The sequence below is a fragment of the Pholis gunnellus genome, assembly GCF_910591455.1.
Source record: "Pholis gunnellus genome assembly, chromosome: 16".
Taxonomy (NCBI): domain Eukaryota; kingdom Metazoa; phylum Chordata; class Actinopteri; order Perciformes; family Pholidae; genus Pholis; species Pholis gunnellus.
The window spans coordinates 17,652,762-17,678,410 of NC_136543.1; the positions used below are offsets into that span (position 1 = coordinate 17,652,762).

At 43.9% G+C, this 25,649-nt stretch overlaps 1 protein-coding gene across 1 annotated transcript in view; it reads right to left on the minus strand.

Annotated features, from left to right (window-relative positions):
* Positions 1–22,969, minus strand: part of trit1 (tRNA isopentenyltransferase 1) — a 29,653-nt gene extending 6,684 nt beyond the window's left edge. Inside the window, exons 1-8 of the mRNA XM_079176618.1 lie at positions 22,785–22,969; positions 12,292–12,432; positions 9,569–9,667; positions 8,879–9,036; positions 7,656–7,798; positions 7,392–7,503; positions 2,864–2,976; positions 2,644–2,721 (exon numbers count right to left, since the gene is read on the minus strand). Of these exons, the coding sequence (XP_079032744.1) occupies positions 2,644–2,721; positions 2,864–2,976; positions 7,392–7,503; positions 7,656–7,798; positions 8,879–9,036; positions 9,569–9,667; positions 12,292–12,432; positions 22,785–22,955 (1,015 nt within the window). The 5' untranslated portion in view covers positions 22,956–22,969. The remainder of the gene's footprint in view (positions 1–2,643; positions 2,722–2,863; positions 2,977–7,391; positions 7,504–7,655; positions 7,799–8,878; positions 9,037–9,568; positions 9,668–12,291; positions 12,433–22,784) is intronic.
* Positions 22,970–25,649: the final 2,680 nt, after the last annotated feature.

Consider the following 25,649-nt stretch of genomic DNA (forward strand, 5'->3'; position numbering starts at 1 on the left):
CTACCCATGTGTCGTTTCTGTCTCTCTCCGTCTCCCTCCCTTCGTCCTTCCCGCTCTCCCTCTCTTGGCACTGAAAGATACCTACACCCCTGTTATCACTCACGAGCCCTCAGCCAAACTTCACCTGTGTGTCCTGGTTACAGGCAGTGTATGTGTGTGTGTGTGCATGCCTTTAAGGGAATTTAAAAAAATAACTTTTAGGGCGCTGGCACCCTCCCCATAAAATGTGGCACTTATTAACATTAATATAACCTCAATTTACCATTTTCTTTACGGGTAATTAAATCTACTAATTAACCATTCCCCTTTAACCACACAGACGAGCGTAGACCCACACACAGATGCACTTAAAAAGGCAAGACAAATTAAGCTTGATTTAATTTGCGCTGCCTGACCTGCTGCTTAAATCCCCACAGCAACCAAAGTCGAGTCCACCAAGAACCACGTATCCTGCTGAAAAGTATTTAAGACACCGAACGCCCACCTGCACCCTCGCCGACAGTCGCTGCTGAAATCTGTGAACTGTGAAATTAGGTTAAACGTGTGCCTTCGAGGCATGCAATCGTGTGTTCTGTATATTTACAGGCGGATTCAAGGATCATTTTCTAGCTTCTCTAACCGACTTGTTTGCCTGACTGAGGCCCTCTGTCACGTCCAATTTGTCTTTCCCTTTGACCCACTAGTCTCTGTATGCTCGGGCTGGTCTTCGCAGCCCCCGGTGACCCTGTTGCCCGAGTTTGTGTGGTCGGGGCAAATTCCCGGCAGCTCTGTAATGCTTCAAGAGATTAGCCTGCTCAGCTGAGGCCCGCTGGCATCTGTGTGAGTGTGTGTCTGTGTGGGTGTGGGGCTCAGACGAAACAGAAAAGAGGTCAGCAGTCACAGCAAGGGAGCGAGGTGAACACATGCAGGAAGAAAGGTGAGATGAGCGACGGTTTAAGAGCAGAACTTGTGAGGTGAGGACAGTCCCAGCACAAGGACGAGGCTGTCTGACACTGAGAAACAAACCCTTCTGAGATGGATATTAACATGTGGAACTACGCTGCTGGAGAGCTCGGTTTATGGGTCAACACAAACGAGATCTTTTACAGGAAAATGGCAGCATTTTATATTTACATTTTTACTCCCCCGCTCAGGTGTGGGGATTTGGGAAACATGAACCGCAGCAAGAATAATGTCTGTTGGGGTAAAGGAGCCAAAAAACTCAAATGTAGTCGAAATCATGAAAAGACGCGGACACGTTTCCTTTGAAATCAAAGAACATTTGATCCCTCAATTTGGAATTTAGCAGCTGGAATGCAGAGCTGACTTATGTCTGAACGCCCACTTAAACACAGGCTGACAACAGAATTTACTTTTATCATCTTACGACAGCATGCTCCTGCCAGCTCTACTAACAGGAGCAATTTTTCCAAAATAACAGTCTAACCAGTAGTTGTGACCAGTGCTTCGCTACCGAGTCTTTCCTGGGAGACTCGAAAGTTTCAGATTTCGAGTCGATCTCATCGGCTGCCACCTGTTGTCTCGGGCCGGATGCTGCAGAGAACCTTTTCGCGCATTGTTCTGAATTGAGTGTCACAGTGCAGACAGGTTACTGCATATGTAAAAGGTCTGGGAGACATGTGATGAAGACCATATGGTGCGTGCAGCGGGCGGTCAGAATGAGGGGTATTGAGGTTTAGGGCCTGGCGTGGCCTAGGCCCTAAGCCACTTGGGCCTAACAGGATTAGGAGGCTGGGTTACTGCAGGGCAGCCTGCTGGTGGGACACAGAGGCCAGGTTTCCGTTTGAGACAAAGAAACACACTCAGCCTTTACATACATTTTAAAACATGTCTGACTTCAAGGGGTTGCGACCAATGTGGGAAATCCCCACCTGCCAAACGCTGGTGGACTTTGGCTGTGTTGGATGCATTTATCTACTGGGCAGTGCCGCAACCAGCCACTATAGTTATTTTCTATGCATTTGGTGCCAAAAGGGACTTGGTACTGGAGCTGTGCTAGATGTTTTCCCACTGCGTCCAGTCTTCATGCTACGCTAAGCTAACCGTCTCCCGGCTGTATCTTCATATTGAGCGTACAGGCATGGCATCAATCTTGGCATCTAACTCGGTATGAAAGAGGAAAAAAAAAAGTGTATTTCGCTGGTGAATTATTCCTGTAGTGATGTGAAAATATTAAATGTTTCATTCAAAAATCAATCCTTAGGGAAGTGATTAAAGTGGTTAATTTTAAAAAGCTTGACTAAAAAATAGTGCGATGATTAACTAAAAATATACTATTGTGATATTGCCTCCAAAAAAAATTGTTGCAAAATGTTTTGCAATCCTGCTGTGCACACAAGACACATGAATACAAACACACACACACACACACACACACACACAGAGACACACACACACACACACACACACACACACACACACACACACACACACACACACACACACACACACACACACACACCTCTGTACCCTGGAACACAACACGGTGTTTGAGAGGCTTAAAGTGCATCTAATGAAGTGCATGAATCTCATCTTGTTAAAGAGAGTGCTGATTGCTAAGGAACTGTGGGCTGACACACACACGCACACGCACACACACACACACACACACACACACACTATAGATGGGTGGAGGGTACTCACGTTTGAGGAAGCGGTTACGGACCCATTTATTCTGTTTGCGGGCGTAACGTCTCGTAGCAATCTTCAAAGCTTCTATACCTGGAGAGAGTTAAAAAGGAGGTTGTTATAGATGAAGGGGAGACGGGAGAAAAATCATTAAATAGATTCTTGTGGTTGAACCAGTCAACCAACCGGTGACTCTAAATCCATCTCTGTGACTTTGATCAAGCATTTGTCTGACCTTTGTCTCGGAGTGCGTCTTTCTCCTGCTGGCTGCTGCTTTCAGGAGCGGTCAGGTAGTCGTGAAACTCCTTAAAACCGATCGACTGGAAAATCCCATGTTGGTAGTTCTGACTGGAGACGAGAGGAGAGGAGGAGAGGAGAGAGGAGAGGAGAGAAGGAAATGAAACTTTATCCATCAAGTTTCCGTCTCCAACTTGACATTTCCAGACACACGGTGGTGACTCATTTCACCTTCTCCTCCTCTATCTCTCCGTCCTTCGCTGAACAAAGAATATCAGTCTGAGCAGATGTGAGGCCCTTCGGGGGACAAAGTGACAGGATGACATTAACAAAAAATTGGCACTGGCAGAGGGGCCCTCGGGTGCCTGGACTCAGTAGCCCTATCTCCAAAAAAAATTACGTTAAACACAACAAAACTGCATCGAGAATTACGTGTGAATTACGTGTCAAACATAACCAAGTCGTTTTTGTTACGACGTTAACCACGTGTTTCAAACTGTCTAAAACTGTGACCGTAATCTGGGAGGAAATACGTTTTCCCCGAAAACGTAATTGAGAGTGCAGTTTAGTTGTATTAGAAGGTAATTTTGTGGGAGACAGGGCTGCAGCAACCTGACCAGAGTGACATCCGGTTGGAGCAGAAGCCAGTCAGACAGTAAAGACAGAATATTTCCATCCCCGTCAGACCACATCTCCCTAATTTGAGCATTGCTGCCTGTTCTTTTTTAGATTTGAGTAATAGCTCCACAGTTGGTCGTGCATGTTAATTTCAAGGACCTGAACCATTTCTGATTTACAGTGATTGCAAAAATAGTCGATTAATTCTTTCTACCGCTACAAGACAATGTATTTTTTCTATAGTTTTTTCCAACGGTTGACTTGATGGATGATGGATGAAGTCTGCTCAGTAGTGTTCTCTGTGTTTCCAGTGTTTCTTCTGTAGAAACTGGAGGTTGTCTATATATGAGAGCAGGTCCAGATGAATGTAAAGTTGGTCTAGATTTTGTTTTTTATGACAATCTGAAATCTCACTTTGAAGAAGATCCTTAACTTCAGTTTGTCAGTCACTCGTAGAAGGCGAAGCCCCAGGCTTCAATAGCATACCATGATATCCCATCATCAACATCCTGCACTGCCCAACAAATCCTGGCAAAAACTAACTAATAAGAGTTATTAAACCACAACATGTCTGAATATTATACGCGCATCACATCTGTGTTTTTAGCCTTGGCTGTTTTGGCGACTAGCACGTCCTGTTTGCACAACAATCGTAGAATTATTTTGACAGCGAAGATCTTTTTTTTCTTTCTTCCTTATGATTTCCAAATTGGTTTATGAATGGAGATCACATATCAGGAAAAACACAATGGATGCTGCTTGATTATATTCAGAGCCCATTATCTGCTCATAACCCCGTTTGCATCCCTAATAAATACTAAAAGTACAATTAAACTGTCATTTTAGAGTGTTCTGCCATGTTCCCCCGTAGGCCGTAATTAAAAGAAAATGACACCGTTTAAAATGATAATTTAATTGCTTTTACAGCTCTACAATGATCTGCACAGTTAATGATCATTCTTAGTTCATGGGTGTGATGCACACTTTGGCAGAGGAATTGTATTCTGATAATATTCAAGTCATCACACTTAACATTGTAAACTGGAAATCTGTCAACTTTTCTTTGAACCGACTTATAGATCTCCCTTTATCACAGCTTTTATAAATTCTTGCAGTCGATTTTGTCTCTTGGGAGAAAGCTTTTAATGTTCTCCTAAATAATAAAAGAAAACGACCATTTTTAGTCCGCAACTTACACTTGTAACAGAAACAAGAGGAGGAAATAACAAAAATAAATCTGGCCAGACGGGCAGAGACAGAAATTTGAGAATAGCAACAGAGCACAGGAAATGTGGAGTCAATGGAGGGAGAGAAAAGAGAGACAGAGGAAGGGAGGGAGAGATTTGACCTTGATGTCTGGCCACAGCAGCCAGCTGCAGATGGAGACTAGAGGGTGAAGGAGAGAAAGACAGAAACAGAGGAGAGGAGAGGAGAGGAGAGGGGGGGTGGGGGGGGTAAAGTGCTGGGGTGATCAGATTGCTGAGAGGGCAATAGTGATGATGGAGGAGGAGGAGGAGGAGGATGGGGGTGCTGGTGCAAGAGGTGGGATGGGGTGATGAAAGAAAGGAGGGACGAAAGAAGAGAATTGGCAGCTTCCTTGGCTTCGTTCCAGCAATGCATCAACTCCCCCCCCCCCCCCCCCCCCCCCCCCCCCCCCCTCAACCCCCCGCAGCCACACCCCATCACACAATATCAATATCTGCTGCTAAGACAGACGCACAGCAGTGTTCAACATCCGTTTTCAGCCATCAGTGAAGCCCACTTACATATGTACATGTTTAATGTCACACACAGGACTATAGGGCCGCTTCTGCTGCAAGTTTGGTACCGTAGTTGTAATAAATACCAGTCAAATGCTAAAGGGCGTGCATCGCGGTAATCTCCACACACATCACTGCTCACAGTGCAGGAAATGGTGATTCCAGACCACTGAAAGAATCCCAGTGTGCTACTGGTAATGAGGTTACTGTAAAGGAAATGTCAGGCACAACTTGGCAATTGTGTGAAAGACAAAATATTAACATTATCTCGAAATAGCATCTTGAACGGACAACGCAGCGCCGTGAGTCATTTGTTCCACCGCGACGTCCATTCAGCGAGAGGCTCTGAGGTAATTAGCGCCGATCACCAGACTCCCCTGTTGGTGCTTGTGTCCTACGGAGGGTGCTTATCTCTGCAATTATTAATAATCACTGGACATCCTGAAGAAATATCAGTCCCATCTGAACTGAACTCGCTGCACTGATGGCTGATTCTAAATTGGTCTGCAGGCCTTTTGGGAGACGACAGCCAACAGAACAGAGTGACCTGTCAGAGCGGGGAAGGAGGAATAAATAACTGGATAGCTTGTTGACCGAGGTTCCTTTACTCTCATTGCCCCGGTTACAGACTGGATGTCTGGGTCTTTGGTTTAGATGGGGGACGACGAGAATGTGATCTTGGACTCGTTGCACAGACACAGAGTCCTCCGCTCGACAGCAATGACGACAGACAGAGACACGCTTTCGGTGGACATGAACCACTCGCTATTTTCTTGGCCGATTACGATTTTCTTTCTACGACCCATCACTGACAGCACGGCTCCAGACTATCCCGAGAAAGTCAGTGTAAACTGTCAAAAACTCTAAATGTTATCCTCTTACTTTGTTATAGTCATCGATAGTGGTTATTTAAACAAAAACACATAATTCAAATGATGAGGAAACATATAATTGCTGCTTTTTTATAACTGCTTTGAATGGTAGAATAAATATCCGCACACTTAAATCAATGCAGAGAACACGTTATTTTGAGCTTTCGGCTCTGATGGAGGTCCTTTAGCCCGAAAGCTAAAGATAAAGCGTTCTCTGCATAGATTTAAGTGTGCAGATATTTATTCTACCAGTTTGAGCTTATTTGATACTTCCAGCACCTTGTTGAACATAAAGCCGGGTCAAGCGGTGGTTATCCTGCATAACTGCTTTAATTTAAAGTTTTAATTATGCGTTATAACCTGCTTGGAGCTAATATTAGGACGTTAAACAGGTCATAATTCCCTCTCTAATATGTCTTTTATATTCCTGTGAAAACATCTCCTTCAAACAGCTGCATTTACTCAAGTTTCTCACCAAGATTACATTTGAACACATCATGATGACGTCATATTTCACCTTTGCCTAATACAGATTTCTGTTTCTGAATAGAGCTTCATAATAAAGTCAACATCACCTCCGTTAGCCGTTAGCTTCGTTATAAGCAGGACTGTGTGGGAAGAGACTCTGTGCGATCGACAGACGAGTCAGTCACTGCGATTACTCCGAGCGTCACGCAAGTTAATGAATTACAATACATTGAGGGTCTGATTAAGTTAGTTGTTATACCAACGATGTAATATGTCAACATTTAGATTGCACTTAAACCCAGCCGTGGTTATTTTCACACGGTAGTTGGTCAGATAGTTTGGCCTTTTACACCGTTTCTTCTTCTACTCTCACAATGTGGGACAGGAGTGTAAAGTGGGGGACCACTGGGCCAAATGTGGCAATATCTCCCAGTATCTTTCCTTCACAGTAGAAATAAGTAACTGATAGCGAGTCAGACAATGTTAAAGAAGCACAATACTCTTAATGAAAGATATTCAGCATCAAATATATGTGATTGTTGCATCATATTTTAAAACATTAAAGCAGATAGATCAGTAAGCAGCTCCTTTATTGCCGTGTAACGGTTCCTCTTCTCTCTGAGGAAGCAGACGTGTTCACTGGCTACTCGCTGTGCAGATCTTTCTGTTTTAATTCTGCTAGATATTTGATATTTGATCCAGCATCCATCGGACACTGGATATGACAGCACCGAAAGATAATATCTCACAACCGGGTTGATTGTGTTCCTTCAGGGCTGCGGACATGTTTTCGCTGCAGATTTGTTACCTGTCGTCCTGGACTTTCTGCTGATTGTAGCGAACGTGGAAGTCTCTGAGCTCCTCGACGAGTCCAGCAGACAACATCTCATCAACACGAGCATCCAGCCGCTTGTCTAGAGCTGCAGGAGGAACAGGGAGGGAAAAACCAAAACACCAGCAGAATGAGACAGACACACGTGAAAAGTCAAGTCAAGCTGCGCTCAAGCTCCCGTAGCAACGTTGACACTTCTGTTGTTTTGGTGAACAGCAACAACAGTAACACGGAAATCACCGTCCATGCCGGCGTGCAGCCAGAAGATGCAGGGGTCTGGGTATCTCAGCGGCCCCCCCAGCCCGTCGCCTCCCTCCTGCCCCCTCTGCTCCTCCAGCCAGCGGCTGTGAGAGACGCCCGTCTCCTCGTGGATCTGAAGACTCCTGTGGACAACAAGCACGCGAGCAGAGACGTGAAATAAAACACTGTGTAGAAACAACCAAACAAGCACAAATTCCTCTGTTCTCCGGTGAACTACGAGTTTACATCCCAGTCCCTGTGCGTCGGGCCTCGATGGGAAAACTGAGATTGGTTAAGTTAAACGTCCACTCATCCATTAAATCCAGTCTAAATGAAAAGTCTAGTGTGACAGTAGTCTCAATGATTAACGCAGCAGCAGCAATAAATTCAAAAGGCAAGACGGAGGTATGAAACGCAGATGAAAAACAACTGGGAGTATAAATCACACAGCTGACATTCAGCCAGGGCTAAGCTAACTTTAGAGACGTTAAGATTCAAATCAAGAACCTTCAGCCGCGCCTCGCTGCACTCGGAGGTTATGAAGAAAAGATGATTCCTGACGTCTCCTGTCATCCAGAAGAACAGGGTAACCTAACCTGCTCACACAACAGACCAGAGTGCACTGGCTGCTACTCATCAAGAGAGTGTGTGTGTGTGTGTGTGTGTGTGTGTGTGTGTGTGTGTGTGTGTGTGTGTGTGTGTGTGTGTGTGTGTGTGTGTGTAAACAGGCTCTCGACATGTCGGTGCGGACTGGGTGGAGGCCATATTCTGTGACTGTCAGCCTGAGACAGAGCCCCTCGAATAAAACATGAGGAAACTCAACAATATCTTGAGCTACTCCTATAAAACACACAAACTGGCTTCCACAAACACTTTTCTATCCCAGTGGCAGAAAGAGCATTTTCCACAGAATTATAACGCAATGTCACTTTGACAAAGTCAGTTTCAATTTAAAGGAGTAGCTCTCTCAAAAACATTATGAATTGTATTTGGTATATAAGAAGACGACGTAGTCACCGTTGACATCACCCATTGGTTTGTGGACTGACATTTTTTGGAGCCTCGAGTTCGGCATTTCGGCCGTCGCCATCTTGGTTCTTTGCAACCAGAAGCGAGTACAAACCGAACGCTGACCCGAGACGTTCTTATTTCATGTGGCTAACTTCTCCTACCCCATGCTCGTGTTGTTTTTAGTATAGAAGTTAGTTTACCCGCTGTATCACCTGGCTATCTTGCGTTTGTCATTGGGGTGCAACATGGCCGCCATTTTGGGGTCGACCTCCGCCAGTCGTTTGTGCAACTCGGCTCCTCCCAGTTTCTCCAGCTCCAACTTCCTGTTTGCAGACTCATCTCCTCCGTCCACTGGCTCCTCGATCTCCTGCTGCAGCGAAACACATTTCATTTAGCTTCACTTTTTTAAAAGAAAGAGGAAAAGCGTCCGACGTCATTAACGTTTTTTCTCTCATTGCTTTTGCTGCTGCTTGTTTGATCAGGGCCTTAAACGTGTACTGTCACATCCTTAAAGGGCCAGTGAGTAGCACACAGGGGGATCTATTTGCATCTATTGGTTACCTTAAATTTGAGCCGTTTATATATCTACATAGGGAGCGGGTTCTTCACGAAGCCGGCCGCCATGTTTCTACAGTAGCCCAGAATGGACAAATCAAAACACGGCTCTAGAGAGGGCCACCGTAGTTCTCCTACACAAAGTTTCAGTTGATTTCAATCTGCAACCTCACCGCTAGATGCCACCAAATAATTAACACTGGCCCTTTAAGGTATTCAAATGTTTTTTAATACAATAACACCTCAGGCAGTGGGTGAAGAAAAATAAGAAATGAAAACATGAATGAGATAAACGGTGTCAGAGAGACGTGAGAGAATGAAGAGAGGTGCATTTGAGTTGTACTCACCGCTGTGTTCAGCAGGACTCTCCACAGCAGAGACTCAATGTAATAGTTTGTTCCTCCAACAACGACCGGCAGTTTGTTTCTGCTGTGCATGTCATCAATGTTTGGAGGGCGTTAAGGAGGAAACTGATCTGGGCACACGTCATGTACACGGATCCCACCTGTTGCTAACTCCAACAGTCTTTAAGTGAAAGCACCACGATTAGAACCCACTTTGAAATGAACTGCTGAGCTCTTTGCATTCACACCTTAACGGCATACAAGCTGAATTGCATACAACTCCTCTGGCTATCAATGTTCACTGTACATTTGCATGTACATTTGCATACTGCATGTAAACAAAATTGTTTTGTTTTTTATCATGTGCACATTCAAGAAAACAGTGAGAAAGAATCCTAATGAGACAGAAAGTGTAGTCCTAATTTCCCGACCCTATTTTAGGAATCAAACCTAAAACACACATTAAAAAAAAAGAAAAAACATTGACATTCGAGACGAGAGTCCGGCTTTTGGACTCGTTCCTGCAGCTCTCTATGAAGAACATGCAGCAGCAGCAGCAGTATTAAGATCAGTGCATTGACACTTCTTCTTCTTCTTCTTCTTCTCAGCATTCATAGTAGCTGAGTGCAGCGTGGCTGATATGACGATACACTCTTTAGTGGTTATTTATTATTACATAAAGGACATAAATACATTGAGTCAATTACAGCTTAATCACTTAGGTGAATCATTGATTGGTAAATTGACTGAAAAAATTGATTCTACTGCTCTTTAGCCATTTTGATATTTGATTATTAAAGTGATTTTTGTCTCAGATGTCTTTGAGTTGAGACCTTTCTTTTTGAGAAACTATCCTGTATTTCACAAAAAAAGCAGACTTTGTGATTTGTGATACTATACTTTATGAATATAACTTTGACTTCACTTGACTGGGGAAAAGGAGAAAAACAAAGAATATAAAATTGTGTTTGTTGTCCTCTCCAAACTCATTAACCCTCATCCTAGCATCACATTTAACTACTGACATAGCTATGAAAGGCTTCAATTAGGTGCTTATGAATAATTTGGTATTTAAAAAAGCACTGATTAAAAAAGAAACAAAACAACTATATGAAGTGAGGCTTAAATCAAGTGATAACAGTCTTGAAACATTGTAACGATTCAATAAAGCACCTGTAAGAGATGACAAAAGGGACTCAGCTGGATGTAGGATGAATATTAATGAAGGGTTAATCATCTCATGACCCCTCTGATCTATCTGAGGCTGGAAAATCACCGTCTCACGACAGTAAACTGAATATATTTGGGTTTTGAACTGTTGTCCGGACGTCAACATGGGCGACTGGAAGGTTTCGGTGTTCATAAAACAATAATTCTACAGACCAAATTAATAATTGATGATTAATTAGTAATGAAAATAATCATTAGTTGATATCCAGAAAATCCATACCAGCAAACAGTTTGGTTCACCTCCTAAATCAACACAGAACTACCAATAATGTAATTTAAAAAGACCTTCCTGCTCACACACACACACACACACACACACACACACACACACACAGACAGCCGGCCACACCTTAGTTCCCTGACTCTCCCCTTTTCTGTCGCATCTGCTCTCATCCTGCACCTTTCCTTCTCCGTCCTCCTTCCTCGCCCACCGCCTCCACTCAGAGATAATCAAATAACCCCTCAAACAAGGTAAACGCTCATCAGCCATCATCACTCACCTCCTCCCTACACACACACACACACACACACACACACACACACACACACACACACACACACACACACACACACACACACACACACACACACACACACACAGAGAGAGAGAGGGCTGCATCACTGAGCTTGCAGACGCAACGGAGCAGGAGATGATGGGAGAGAGAGAGAGAGCGAGAGGGAGAGAAAACAGAAACAGGGCTGCAAGATTGAGAGCAATAAAGCAGGAACAGAGGAGGGGGTTAGACGGAGGGAGTTTATGTGAATGGCATGTTGAGTGAAGGATTGATAGCTGATGATGCGTCATTAGGTCCTGCGTCTTTGAACTCCTCAAGCTTGTCAGCCTTGTCCAACTACCCCCCCCCCCCCCCACACCACCACCACCTTCCGCTTCTCCCCCCCGTCCATCGTCTCTCTTTCCTGTTCTACAGTTTAAAAATCCTCCACGTCGCGTCTCTTTCCCACTAATCTGTATTCATCTCTTTCCATTGCTCCCTCTTCCCACCAGCGAGCTCGCGCTGCACTGAGACTATTCTTGGAGCTACCGCAGCCCCTCACCGCACTGGTGAGCGCGTGTGTGTGCACGAGAAGTGTGTGTGTGTGTGTGCCTTCCTAGATCTATTAATACCGCCTCTAGTTATCGCCTCTTCTCTCCACATCTGTGTGACGGCCGGTGTCTGCGGGAGGGTGTGACTGCCCAAAGTGTGTGTGTGTTCCTCTATAAATATCGTCTCTAGTGATCTCTTTCCCTCTCTCTCTCGCTCTCTCTCTCTTACACACACACACACACACACACACACACACACACACACACACACACACACACACACACACACACACACACACACACACACACCCCTCCGGACCAATTAGTAAAAGTCAAATTGACTGAATTCCACTTAATAATCTGGGAGGGGAGACGCGACAGGGGGCGAGAGGTGCTACAGGAAATCATGCATTGGAATATTGCATTTCACGCGTTTCCAGGCAAAGGATATTAGAGCCAGGGCTTTGTTCCTGAAGTCCACCACCGTGTAGCTGCTGACCAACGCGTCCACGAAGCTGATCATGTGATGTCTGCATTGGGCGCGCTCCTTAGCCGTCACCTTATTGGTGATGATGTCGAGGCCCTGGTACACCTGAAGGAGAACCATAAAAACACAATGAAGTGAATGAGAATCGTGGAAAATCAATGCTTTTATACGCAGGTTTAATTTAATCACATAGGAATATAGACGGATGAGCAAAAAAGATATTACTTGTAACTGCATTCACATGAAATTCTCAATATCAATGCACTCTTAGGACGTTTTTTTTCGTCCTAGAAAGCATGAATCCCTGGCTAACACTGGAAAATAAATAGAGTCCATAAAACAAATTGGGCAGGAGATTGAAATCCGTGCCAGCTGTAGTGTGTGTGCGTGTGTGCATGTGTGTGTGCGTGTGCGTGTGTGTATTTATCAATGTCAGAAGCTGGTTGTTATGGAGGAAGGAATGAGGAGCGCTGTTTGTCGTCCATGTGAAATGGCTCCGACCGTCACACCTCCTCCGTCCATTTTTATCATCACCCAGAGAGGACGGCTCCCTCGTGGAATTTGACAGCTGGGTGTCGTATACAGTAGTCCGTCAAGATTCACACACACACACACACACACACACACACACACACACACACACACTGAAGTGTTTTTAAAGTATGTCTGGAGATGCAGAGAACTTTCTAACTTGTCTTTCCAGAGGTCTTTTTCTGTCCTTCAAACGTATTGTTTTTACTACGCCATATAAGGGCCACTGTAGGTTAAGAAAATAATAAATACAAAGTCAGGGGGAAGAACATTTCTACGATTAAAGACTTAAATTAAGGAGGAAAAAAACTTGGATATTCTCTAAGATTTCCGTGAAAAATTTACAAAAAAAAAAAAAAAAAAAGACACATTTTTGATAATATAAAGTCGTACATTTATGAGAAAAAGGCCAGTGGAGTGTAAAACCGTGTTAATGCACGCTTTCTTTGATTAACATAAATAAAAGACACAAGAGGAGATGTAGGGCAGTGTCAGTCCAACTGTCAACGGATGTGTTCAAAACACTTATGTAATCATGCAGGTACGACAATATTTTGACTGCTAAGACATAAAAACGAGTTGTATTGATTTTGCTTTATTTACGACACCAAAAATATCAACATCTCTTGTGACTGTGTGTGTGTGTGTGTGTGTGTGTGTGTGTGTGTGTGTGTGTGTGTGTGTGTGTGTGTGTGTGTGTGTGTGTGTGTGTGTGTGTGTGTGTGTGTGTGTGTGTGTGTGTGTGTGTGTGTGTGTGTGGCTCATAAAGTGGTGAATCAGCCTGAAGTTGCCAGGAAAACTTTATGAGTCAATAACTTCACAAACAATTTGACCAGCAGGCTGAACCTCCGGTTGGATTCAGACTTGAACTGAGTAAACGCGTTGGTGAAGCGGTCTATTGTTCAGAGTAGGAAAATACAGCCTTTGATTATAAGCAGTCGCCTTTTGGGTTTGAAGAACAAGTATTATTTTTTTTTTACAGCTTGAAAGAATGAAGTCAGTCTTGACCGTAACTCATGATTTCCCTTCGTGAAAGTTTCTCGCACGGCGACCACAGGCGGACCCAGTTCCGACCCGGAGCAAAGCTTAGCCTCGCTGACCGGCCCGGGAGCCAACGTCAACACCACGCTGCTGGAGGACCAGGCCCTAATGATGCTGGGCCAACTGGAGGGAAGGGAGGCGCGGGAGAACCAGAACCAGGACTGAGCCGGGCAGACCGTCAGACCTCTGCTGAAGGGACGCTGGTGCTCTGAAACATTACCGCTGCTGTCCACAGGGACAGAATTAAAGTTCCTCTCAGCAGCTTTAATATTAGGACTAATTAGCAGTGTAGGGAGCCAACTGTAGCTAATTAAGCTAACACTAATTAGCTATAACTGATTTAATCTGCCAGCAACAGTTACCGTTTTTGCCAGCTACATCGACAGCTGCTGCTAAAGTTGAGACAGCTGTTAGAGTCCATCTCTGTCTGAGAAGGAGTGAAATTACTAAATTAAAATCGGTCATTTTGCCACCTTTATCACTGTAAACTGTATATTTGGATTTTTGTGTTTTTATAATTTTCATCAACTGTTTACGTTTTAAGTTATTCATTTGGGCCAGACAGTGAAAAAGACATAAGTTAGTGTGAAATGTCTTTTCTAAACATATTTGAGTGTAATTTTCTTTCCTGTCAGTTGTGTCGTGTTCACACTACAAGCAACAAAAGCAACAAAGCTACATTGTCGGCGAGTTGCCATTTCAGTGTTGCCCAAGCACTTCTTGGCGTAATTACGCCGTTAAATAGCACGGAGAACCGGCTAACAGAATGCTGAAAGATGGAACGGGACAGGGTGAAACAAAAACATACGATTGGTTCACGCTTCACGGCGTCATTGGAGCGCAGAAAAAAAAAAGTTAGTGTCGCCCGTAGTGTGAAAACAAAGCATGAGGCAGAACGTGTGTAAGCGTGAAGGAGATGAAGTATTTTACATCCTCCTAACTTTGTTACCAAGCATCTTCCAGTCGTCTTAAGTCGTATATTTCACTGTTTAACCCGCCGTACATGCAGTGGGGGGATCACTACAGCAGTGCGGGGTATTGATCAGACCCTTGGTGAAAGTGTGTGTGCGGGTGGGGTTGCGTGTACTTCACCAGTAAGGAAGGGCAGAACAACCCAGCCGGATAAATTATTCACAACGCCTCTGCACGACACCACTGTCAGCCATGGGAGGAGGACGGGGGGGGGGGGGCATGGATGGATGGACAGTTGAAGGAGATGGAGATCAAATGAAGGCTTGGAAGAGTCTTTTTTGGAAAGAATTGTTTTTCTTTAAAAAAAAAAAAAGCACCGGAGAGGAGGAGACAGAAGAGCGCTGTGTGCTCGTTGGAGAGGACAGGATGCTCCCTGACAAATGTGCACACATTATCCACAAACCGCACCTCTTCTGCCATCGCGGCGCTCTCTTCCTCTCTTCCTCTCCTCACACAGATTGTACAGTGAAGACAGGATGACAAGGCAGCAGAACGATGGGGAGAAAAAGACAAGAGAGAGATGCTCTCGGAGACAGAGAGAGAGGTTGGCATCTGATTCGTGTGCGAGAGACGGTTAGTGAGTAAGAGTCATGTGCGTCTCATTTTGAGCCACAAACCTCCCAACTTAACACACTTTCTCACATGACGACAAGAAGACAAAAGCTCTCTTTAAAAACACACACGCGCTCCTTTTTTTTCTGTCCATCTTGACCCATCTGCTGAAGAAGACCATGTGATGTGACTGAGAGCCACCGAAGTACAGGAACTTTGGGGTTGAGGTTTGCAGGGACGACGGCTGCAGCTGGTTGGTCGAGAACACACACACACACACACACAGCGCCGCTGCCTCCACTTGTGTGGCGCTTCATTCATAAAACAAGGAAGAACTCTGGTACTGATCGGTTTAGGACCGTGTTAGGACGCGCGGAGAGCCTTTTTCTTTTTTGTTAACATTTAAAGTAAAGTCAGGCTTTGCGCTCGGCTTCCCGATTCATCTTTAAAAAAGACAGAGAGAAAGAGAGAGCAACAGGAGAGAGAGAGACAGCGCAATGGTGCTGTAAAGACAGAAAAACTTTATTTTCTGATTGTTTTACTGCTGTTAAATAAATAAAAACCCATCAAACACTCAACAGATCATTTACTGTGAACACGATGCAGCAGTAAAACTAATAGTTCCTGGAAAAGTAGACCCGAGACTCAAATTACCAGAAACGTTTCAGCGTTAACGCGGCTAAAACGAACCTTTTCTTCCAACTCTCCTCCTCTCATCTCCATCCTTTCTTAAAAACACTTTGGCTCCTCGATGTGCATTTATGCGTTCCTGCGCGAGAGCTTTGCATAAACAAGATTTTGATTTTAATTTCGCTTTAACAAGGACAAGGAGACCCGAGAGTGAGAGCGGGCAGAGGAAGACCGTGGAGGCTAAATCAGAAAAATGAAAAGAGCCACTTGAGTGGAAGATATGAGGAGAAAAATGCTTTGAGGGGGAGCTGCAAATGAGGAAGACTTGTAGTCGAGGCGGTGGGAACAAAATACAAATTGCAGTGGTGTTGAAGCTCAGTCATAAAGGAACCGAGGCTAAAAAAAGCTAATCGTGTTTACAGGTGTCCTCTGGAGGAAACTAAAAGAATGAATGACTTGCTGCCCAGCATTGTAAACGTCGAAGCGAAGATTAGGAACAGAAATGAAAAGTTGACAAAAAGTGTGCCGAGTTTCAGCTGACGCTGGTCATATTTCACGGACTAAACCAGAAAATCCACATAATTTCTCGGAGGTGGTCGGATATCTTAACTGGAAAGAGATGATACAAATCAGAGTGATAAACTGTGGGGGTTTTCTTTTTTTTAATAAATGTTCTGATCTTATCAATGAAAGATACTCAAGGAAGTGTAAGGAGTGTTTGCTGAGAGGAAGAAGTGTTTCAGGGATGCGCTTTTCTCAGTCAGCTTTTCTAATTCCGCACGTCATAACTCACGGCCATAAACTTCAATGGAAAGCCAGTATAGTGTGGGTTCAGCTGTCTTCTCCTTCCTGTCTCGCTTTAAATGGATGTGAATGGATGTGACCATGTGGCCTTGTGTGCGAGTAAGGGAGAATGTGTGCATGTGTGTGTGTGTGTGTGTGTGTGTGTGTGTGTGTGTGTGTGTGTGTGTGTGTGTGTGTGTGTGTGTGTGTGTGTGTGCGTGAGACAATGAGCTCAGTGTTCGAGCTCTGCAGAGCCTGCAGCCGGCCTGCCTGGCCAACCTTACGCCCTGCACGAGACAGCTGTTCCTCTGCAACATAAATAAGGAGGAGAGAGGGGGGGAGGGGGCATGGCCAAATGAAAGAACGAGGGCAAGAGAGACGGAGAGGGGTGAGGAAAAAAATAAAGAGAGAGAGAGACAGAGACAGAGAGAGAGAGAGAGAGAAAACTCATGGAGACATGAAATAAAATAAGATTCAGAGAAAGCCAAAAGCACACCAAGGGGATAAAACAGATCTTTTAGAGTGGTGTTAGACCAATATTTCATGTATTTGCAAGAGATTTTTGACTGAAGATGACCACAACAGACCATGTAAAAGATCTGAAACGTTATGCTCCTTCTGTATAATTATTAACGGGTGCCACATGCAGATACCGAGTACGGACCAGAGTATCGGCAAGATGTCACCGATCCACGCACAGTTTCCTCTTCCGCTGCTCGTTCATCTTCTAGCCGAGAAGATGGATACCATACGTCTCATATCTGTCCGTTAGACACGAAGCTACCTCGAGCAGACGGTTGGCTTAGCTTAGCACAAAGACTGGAAGCAGGGTTTACGCCAGAAAGGGCTGAGCAACACTCGGATGAGTGGCTTTGTGACTAAAATCAGAATAGCTGGACCAAGGTCAGTCCACCTTATAAATCAATGCAACCTCCATTACCGTACGCTATTAGCTCCATTGTTTAGCCAATCGGGACTGTTCACAATGTAGCATTAACAAGGTGCACGTGTGAGTGTTTAACCACAGGTGTGTAGTACGAGTTTGCACACGTGCAGTAGCGATCGCACAGTATGTAGGGATCAGGTAGCGAGTGAGAAGAGTTGTTGTTGCTGTTCCTGTGGTGGCCAACATGAGCTGATAAATGATAAGACGTCGGGATATTGGATTGGTGCATAGGACCGCGTATTCACCGATACCAGATCCAGGCTTTTAGGCTGTAGCAGAGGCGTTTACAGGTATCGGGTCAACTACAATTTTTTTGCATTAAAATGTTGAAAGGTTTGATCAAACTGCAAAATTCTGACCCCTGGACGCTGCCCTTTACACATCCAAACGCCAAACTGTAAGCTGCATTCCTTTGTTTTTACCCTTCCCTCTGAATCTTTTTCTCAATTACACTCACCACAGAATACCTAGCCGCCTATTTTTCCTCTTTTTTTTCGCCCCTTCTATCCTTCCCCCTCAAGGCACCATCCTTCAACAATTTATCCCTCCATCTTCCTCTCCTCTCTCTGTGGGGAATGGCCCAGTAATGCCAGACTAATAAATCATTCATGGCGTTGTTCCTCCCCCTCCTCCTCCTCCTCCTCATCCTCTTCTTCCTCTTCCTCTTCCTCCATCCTCCTCTCCCTCGCCGCTTTACTGTAGCGGCGGTGACCGCATCACCACACCCGCAGACGGCATATTTAGACACACACACAGACACCCAACAAAAATAAGAGTTAATCAGCCCTCGTTTTTGGCTCGAACCCACACAGGCTTAGATTACTTAAAGAAGATGCATCATAAATCGGATGTGGGAGGCACAGCATCGCCTGAGTTACAATACAAACAGATACGTCAAAGCCCAGACAGGTCAGAGCCACACCAGACAGACAGAGAGACACCGGGAGGGGAGAGAGAGATAGAGAGATACATGCACATAAAGAGAGAGAGAGAGAGAGAGAGAGAGAGAGAGAGAGAGAGAGAGAGAGAGAGAGAGAGAGAGATGGAGGAGGAGGGATGACTGCGAGTGAATTAGAGGGATGTAACACATAGCTGCACAGTATTTGAGTGTGGGATGTGTTTAATACGTAGATAAGCCGTTGGTGTTGGTGAATAACAACCTCTGGCCAATAATACGCCTAACCTTTGAAAGAACACTCCCCCCCCCCAAATCAGTCGCTACATCACCATCACATTTCCACATTTACGACTTAAAAGGCAAATCAGCCCCTTTGTGCCTTTACAAGAAGACCTCCTTCACTCCGCTTTTATGGGACCGTTAAGGGTCGAGATGACACATGACAGGTTCCCTGCTGAGTCGGCCAATTTCTCACATTCAACACAAAACCACAAGCCTTACAAATTGTCCGCCTTTGTCGCAATCTCCGCTGCTCGACACTCCTCCTTTCATAAACGCAAAAAAGCAAGTAAAAAAAAAAAGGGGGTCACCGGCCAGCAATGCGTCCAGCCGTCCCACCGGCTAAAGTAACGGAGCATACGTGTGCATGACCTCTTAAATTGCCCTTTAGGACCTCGGACGGCCCTTTCGTGTGACACGCCCACACATAACTCAAACGCAAACCTCTTTTTACTCCCTGCTGTGAAACAACTCTTTTCGGGGGCAACAATGTGTTATTAGTTAACGCACTGAACAGGTGACAGCGAGTCAGAATGAGAAATCTGTGCACAGACTTTTTGTTTGGAGGGAGGAAACGTGTTGAATAATTCAAATCTTTCATCAAGTATTAACAAAATCAAGCTGGTGGTTTTCTGTGACTTAGCCAGTTTATTCATATTCTGAGTAGACTTTGCATTACTAATGATAAGATTCATTTCCTACTTTCAGCTGCTTTCAATTCATTTCTCTGTTTAATGAAAATAAACTTAACAGACGCTTGAAACTTAGGAACTGTTTTTAAAACCTGCCGGTGCGTTCAAAGGCTCCTGAGAAACTAAAATATCTGAGACTCAGGTGCTGAGATGAATCTCAATATTACAAAATCTGAATATATATTCAATTTTGTCAAGAGTGTGTCATTAGACCAGAAGACAAGACGATGACTAGAAACATGGTTACGGTCTCACATATGTTTAAAATGAACTCCTCGGTATGTGTCACTGATGTAATGTGCAGCAGAGCATAAACAAGGCGGCGTTTGAACGACGATCGCAGCGAACTGGTCTAATGCTTCAGTCCGAGCTCTCCTCACATGAATCACCTCTGAAGTGCGCTCACTCTGTCCGCTTACCGTCCATGTCAAATGCTTCTCATTACCGACAATGCTTTGCAAAGTGGCCGAACACCGATGAGTCGTCCTCTCTCTCTCTCTCTCAACAAACGTCCATTACAGCCCATCAAAAGCATGATTCAGACCATTTAAATCCTTCAACGTACGCATGAACCAGTGCAACTTGTGACCTAGATGTAGTATTATTATATTTATTTACATACAGTCGTCAAGTTGTCCACATATGGCTGCAGAAGTTGCATAGTCATTCATCCTAAACTTTTCCACACACACACGTCCGAACTCTTTCCCACAGTCCTACGCTCCACCGAATTCTCACAGCTGTTGCATGCATACTCTAAAAGAAGTCAAGAGGCACACAATGCCCCCGAGACATTCATGTTATATCTTCCATTAAAGCAACACATGGACACAGGTTCTCTCTCTCTCACTGTGTGGGTGTTTGAGAGCTCAAATTGTCAAGTATTTAACTCACACATTAAACAAAAGCAGACTTTACTACGCGGTTATTTCATAGACTTTTTATTCATGGAATAACATTTTGTGATAGATATATAAAGTTGCCTCTATTGTGATAGAACATTTTGGCCCGGCGCTCCTATTCACGCACACATTTTCCCATAATTCCAACTTCTTGGGAATGAGAAAACGGTGACGTTTTTTGCTGGAAGCCTCTGAAGGGGAACCCCCCCCCCATCCCGCTGGGCCCTGGACCCCTACTTTGGGAACCATGGGTTTACACTACTTGCCAGTGCCTCATTCACCGACAGTACAGCTGAGCTCTTGTGTGTGTGTGTGAGCCATAGATAGCATGTTCATTTAATGAGTGAATAATATCCCCCTGCATGTCCAATGAACTGTGGGTTGAGGGCATGGGTCAGGGGGGTGATAACACAATAGGAGTGTTAGGGAGTGTGGGAACCGATTCTCCACCGGGACAATAGACCACTTCCCAGTGGCCACAGCGTGCCCATTCACTATCAGCTGCAGGGCCGGCGTAGCACGGCGCTGAATAATATGCACCAGCTCAGCACAATGCTGCTTTCTCCCAAACAAGACCAGACTGTTTCCTCTCCCAAAGACAACACAGGCCAGCTCTCGCCTACACACAGCCCCATTCTCACATGAGCAGTCTCTTTCCACGTCTGAGTGTCTCTCTCTCTCTCTCTCTCTCTCTCCTTCCCTCGCTGTCACACACACCAACTGGAGGGTGGCAACAAGGCCGGGGATTGTGGAGATGGGCCGGGGCTGCCGTGCCGTAAGTAGGCCACCGTTTCTCTCCACCAGGACGACTGCTGCTGCTGCTGCTGCTGCTGCTGCTGCTGCTGCTGCTGCCGGTCGCTCAGATATTCTGGGCTGAAATGTTATTAGCGTAACCCAGTTTACCCAGTACCAGTTGACTGCTGGGAGAGGCAACCTCAGGGACACACACACACACACACACACACAGACTCAAGGACAAATCACACCAAGAGGTGGGAAGGAGGGGGGGGGAAGCAAGATGGTGCTGAAACAGGAGCAAGGTGATGAGAGAGGTGACCTTGATGTGATGAATTCTGCATAAAGTGGAGTTACCGTGTGTGTGTGTGTGTGTGTGTGTGTGTGTGTGTGTGTGTGTGTGTGTGTGTGTGTCCACTCTGGTGTGACCCGGACTCAAACCTGTGCCCAACCTTTTTCTGTTGTGTGCGCGCCCTCTGGTTGCTGCAGCAACAGAGCCTGAGAACCAAAAGAGAGAGGGGCGGGGCTAAAGGGAGAAGGCGGAGCTAAGAGGAGCAAGCCTGAGAGTGAGTTGACACACACACACACACACACACCAGAGGAAGTGAGAATGTATCGTCCAGTGAGTTCAATAAAGTTATTTGTATCTCTAAGATCTCACTGCTTATCATATAAAACATATAAACTGACATATAGATAAGTTTATATCCTCTATTAAATAACAATAACTGTATTTCATGTCGCTAACACTGATACCTGCAGACACAAGACACTTGATTCCCTTAGTTTTAAGAGAAATATTTGCATTCAGTTATTGATCAATACACTTTGTCGTTACTACTACTGTCTATACAGTATAGTACGTTTTATTATTATTTCTCACGCTTCTTATTGAAGTTATCTATAATATCCATCCTTTCTATTGCTGCAGTGACATTTCAGTTTGAAGTATGGTTCTTGCATGGCGATGTCTCAGCAAACTATGAATAACAGTAATGTTGTTTACGTGGCTCACTGCCTCACTAAACTTTAATAAAACAAACATGCTCCTTCTCATCAACGTGACATCCTGAGATCACGTGACCACGCATGTCACCAGAGGGCCAACACATATGGAGCTGCATCTGTTGTTGTCAAAGTTTAAAATGTCTTCACGTGAGACCAAGATGTGTAAGATGGGACAGAAGGGAAGACTCATCATAATGTTGTCTATTGTCGGTGTATTCTGCACGACTTAAAGAAGGACTTTAAATGACATAATGCGTTTAAACCGGACACACAGACTACGTGTTTTTAGGAGGCTGTGTGACACGTGTCTCGGTGCCTCCAGCTGCTGTGGTTTAACGTTGGGTAACAGTTATTGCAGACCTTTTCATGTTGGTCGCATTAAAGTGACACGCAGTCTTTTATCTACACAGTCGGTTAGCGGTTTAGCTGATAAGCTAACAGACTAGCTATCTCGTGGCTGCCATGACAAGGACTCCCGTCTCCCTTACCTGCATTGAGTCAGCGCTGATTATCTCTCCCCGAAGCCGTCTCCCGATCTCGATCGCCAGCTTGGACTTCCCGGTGCCCGTAGCTCCCAAAATCACCACCAAGGACGGGACCATCGCTCTCCTCAAAAAGGCTGCACCACACTGCACGCTACCAGCAGCGGACGCCGCCATGATGCCGCTTTTCCTCTGGCGCTCCCCCAGCTGACTGCTGACGCGCATGCGCAGAGGGCGCGAGAGATGAGAGGGTGGGCTCCGTTACTAGGCAACAGGCAGCCGTTGCTGTGGCAACATTGATTGATGGGGCGTGCGGGGGATAACGCGGTGGGTCTCTCATCTTATGAGACTAAATAAATGTAATTATTTTAACATTTTAGACTCAGATGTAAATTCAACTCTGAAAGGTCTGCAGCTCTACGTGTTAATTATTTTATTTATTCATTTATATATATTATATATATATTTTATTTATTACTTTATATATTTTATATATTTCATTTATTTATTCATATATATATATATATATATATATATTACATATTTTTTTATATATTCTATTTATTCATTTATAAATATATAAACATATATTACATATTTTTTATTTATTCATATATTATTTATTAATTTATATATATATATGATTTTTTAAATTAATTTATATATATTGTATTTTTTTTTATTACTTTATATATTTATATTACATATTTTTTTATATATTAGATATTTTTTATATTAGATATTTTTTATTTATTCATATATATTGTATTCATTCATTTATATATATATACTATACATATATTTATTCATGCATATATTATATATATTTTATTTATTTATTTATATATTTATATATATATTATATATATTTTATTTATTAATTATTTAATAAGGTGTCAGAGCTGACTTATCTCTACTTATAGCTGCAGTAGTGATTCTACTCAGATTGTCTGATTGTCTTCATATAAAATGACTTTTAGTTTGAAGGATTGCAGCATCGTTATAATTGTTTCTATGGAAACTGCCGGAGCTCTGCAGCAGTGAGCATAGATGCTTGTTGCCATGGCGAAAGATGCCAGGATCAGTTAGTTACCTTGGAGACTGCTCAGAATAAACGACGTGTGGGGAGATGTGCGTTCACTCATACAGGTGGTTGTAATGGACAACAAATGTGTGCAACATAATAATAGAGTTCAAAATAAGATTTAAATGCATCTATAAATAAAATATATAGCTGAATGATCATTAATCTTGTGGTGGGAAAGAGACAAACATAAGGCAAACGTGTCATTTATGATGTCAAACCATGAATTTATTATTTTTCTGACTTACTCTTCATACACAGAGGCCTATGAGGTACAGAAAAAAACAAAGTGCTGAAAACAAGGCTCCAAAAAATCTCCATAAACTCCCAAAGTAAGAAACGTCCACTGCTAACGTGACAGCAGCAGAGACCAGTGACCAAAACAAACAATTAAAAAAAAAAACGGGGCAAACCACTGCTGTGGTCGCACACTATTGAGAAATAAAAATCAGGGCTAATGGTGGCTTGTGCTGAATTCACTAGCGGAAACAATGTCAATTCACAAGATATAAAAGGGACATTAATGATACCGTGACGCTCTCTTTCCGTCTGTGTGGGTCTCGGGTTATGTTACAGATACAGCAGATTATAGTGTGTGTGTGTGTGTGTGTGTGTCAAGCACAGTTTATGGCCCAATCACAAGAGCTACAGGCTACGTGGGAGTTTCCTGAGTGTTGGTAGTAAGAGCAGAGCATGCTACTCGTCGTGACCGAGTCGTTTACAGTACTAGTTTAAAAGGGCTACAGTGTTCTGTCGCATGGCTTATGGGAACAATAGGGAGCACCAGGTTTGCAACAACAAAAAGCAGTAAAGTCACTAAAGGCTACACACAGCCAGAAGTGTAATCGGTAGATCCTCTTAAGTGCCCCTCCCTCCCTTCCCACCGCCCGCGCCAGATTTAAGAGCGTGCTACAGCTATAGTGATTGGATTGAGGCATTCAGGTGCTTTTTCCCACTCCACAGAGAGACGAAAGCAGACCACGCACACGCATAATGTTCAGCACATAACCACCAGTGAAGCCCCGACAGCTGCAAAAACGAAAACAGTCATTAGCTCACACTGAAAACACAACTCGGTAGGAAAATATAGTATAAAACTTTTGTCAACTCTTGACTTGTACAAATAAAATAAACCCCAGAGACAGAAGACATAATGAACGGTAAAGAAAACAAGTATTGCAAAAAAAAACAAAATGTGGTGACAAAGTGTCATAGTGTGATCAATGTTCAGTACGTGTTTTATTTTGACTCTTTTTTCATAATCATTTTATTAACAAAAATAGAAGCTTTGAGTTATCTTTGAAAAGCCAGCAAGCCTGGCCCCGGTTTAGGACGTAGGGCCAAACAAAAACTAGGATGAGTATAGTAGACAGCTCTGGTTTTGGTTTGGAAGGGACTGTACAGTAAGGGTACTATATACATAACATCCAACAGGATAGTCTACGTACATTGAAAGGCTTCTATAGGCATTACATCAAATGCAAAACAATATACAAATATATCAGACAGCAAGATGAAAGAAATACACTCATTGGGCTTCATCTCAAAAGCAAAAGTTGGCATTTTTGATGTCGCTTTAAAAACATACAGATTTAAATTTAAGCCATTCCCTAAGTTTCTTTTGGTTGATAATTTGAAGCCAACATTCACCTTTTAGCTGGTCTCCATGGCACAACAATAATAAAGAACTTCATAGTGTTTTTGCAGATAAGACAAATCTCAAACAATGCCTTTTGTGGCAACGTTTTTTCAAATTTTCTCCAAATAATGCTACAAAACTAAGTTGT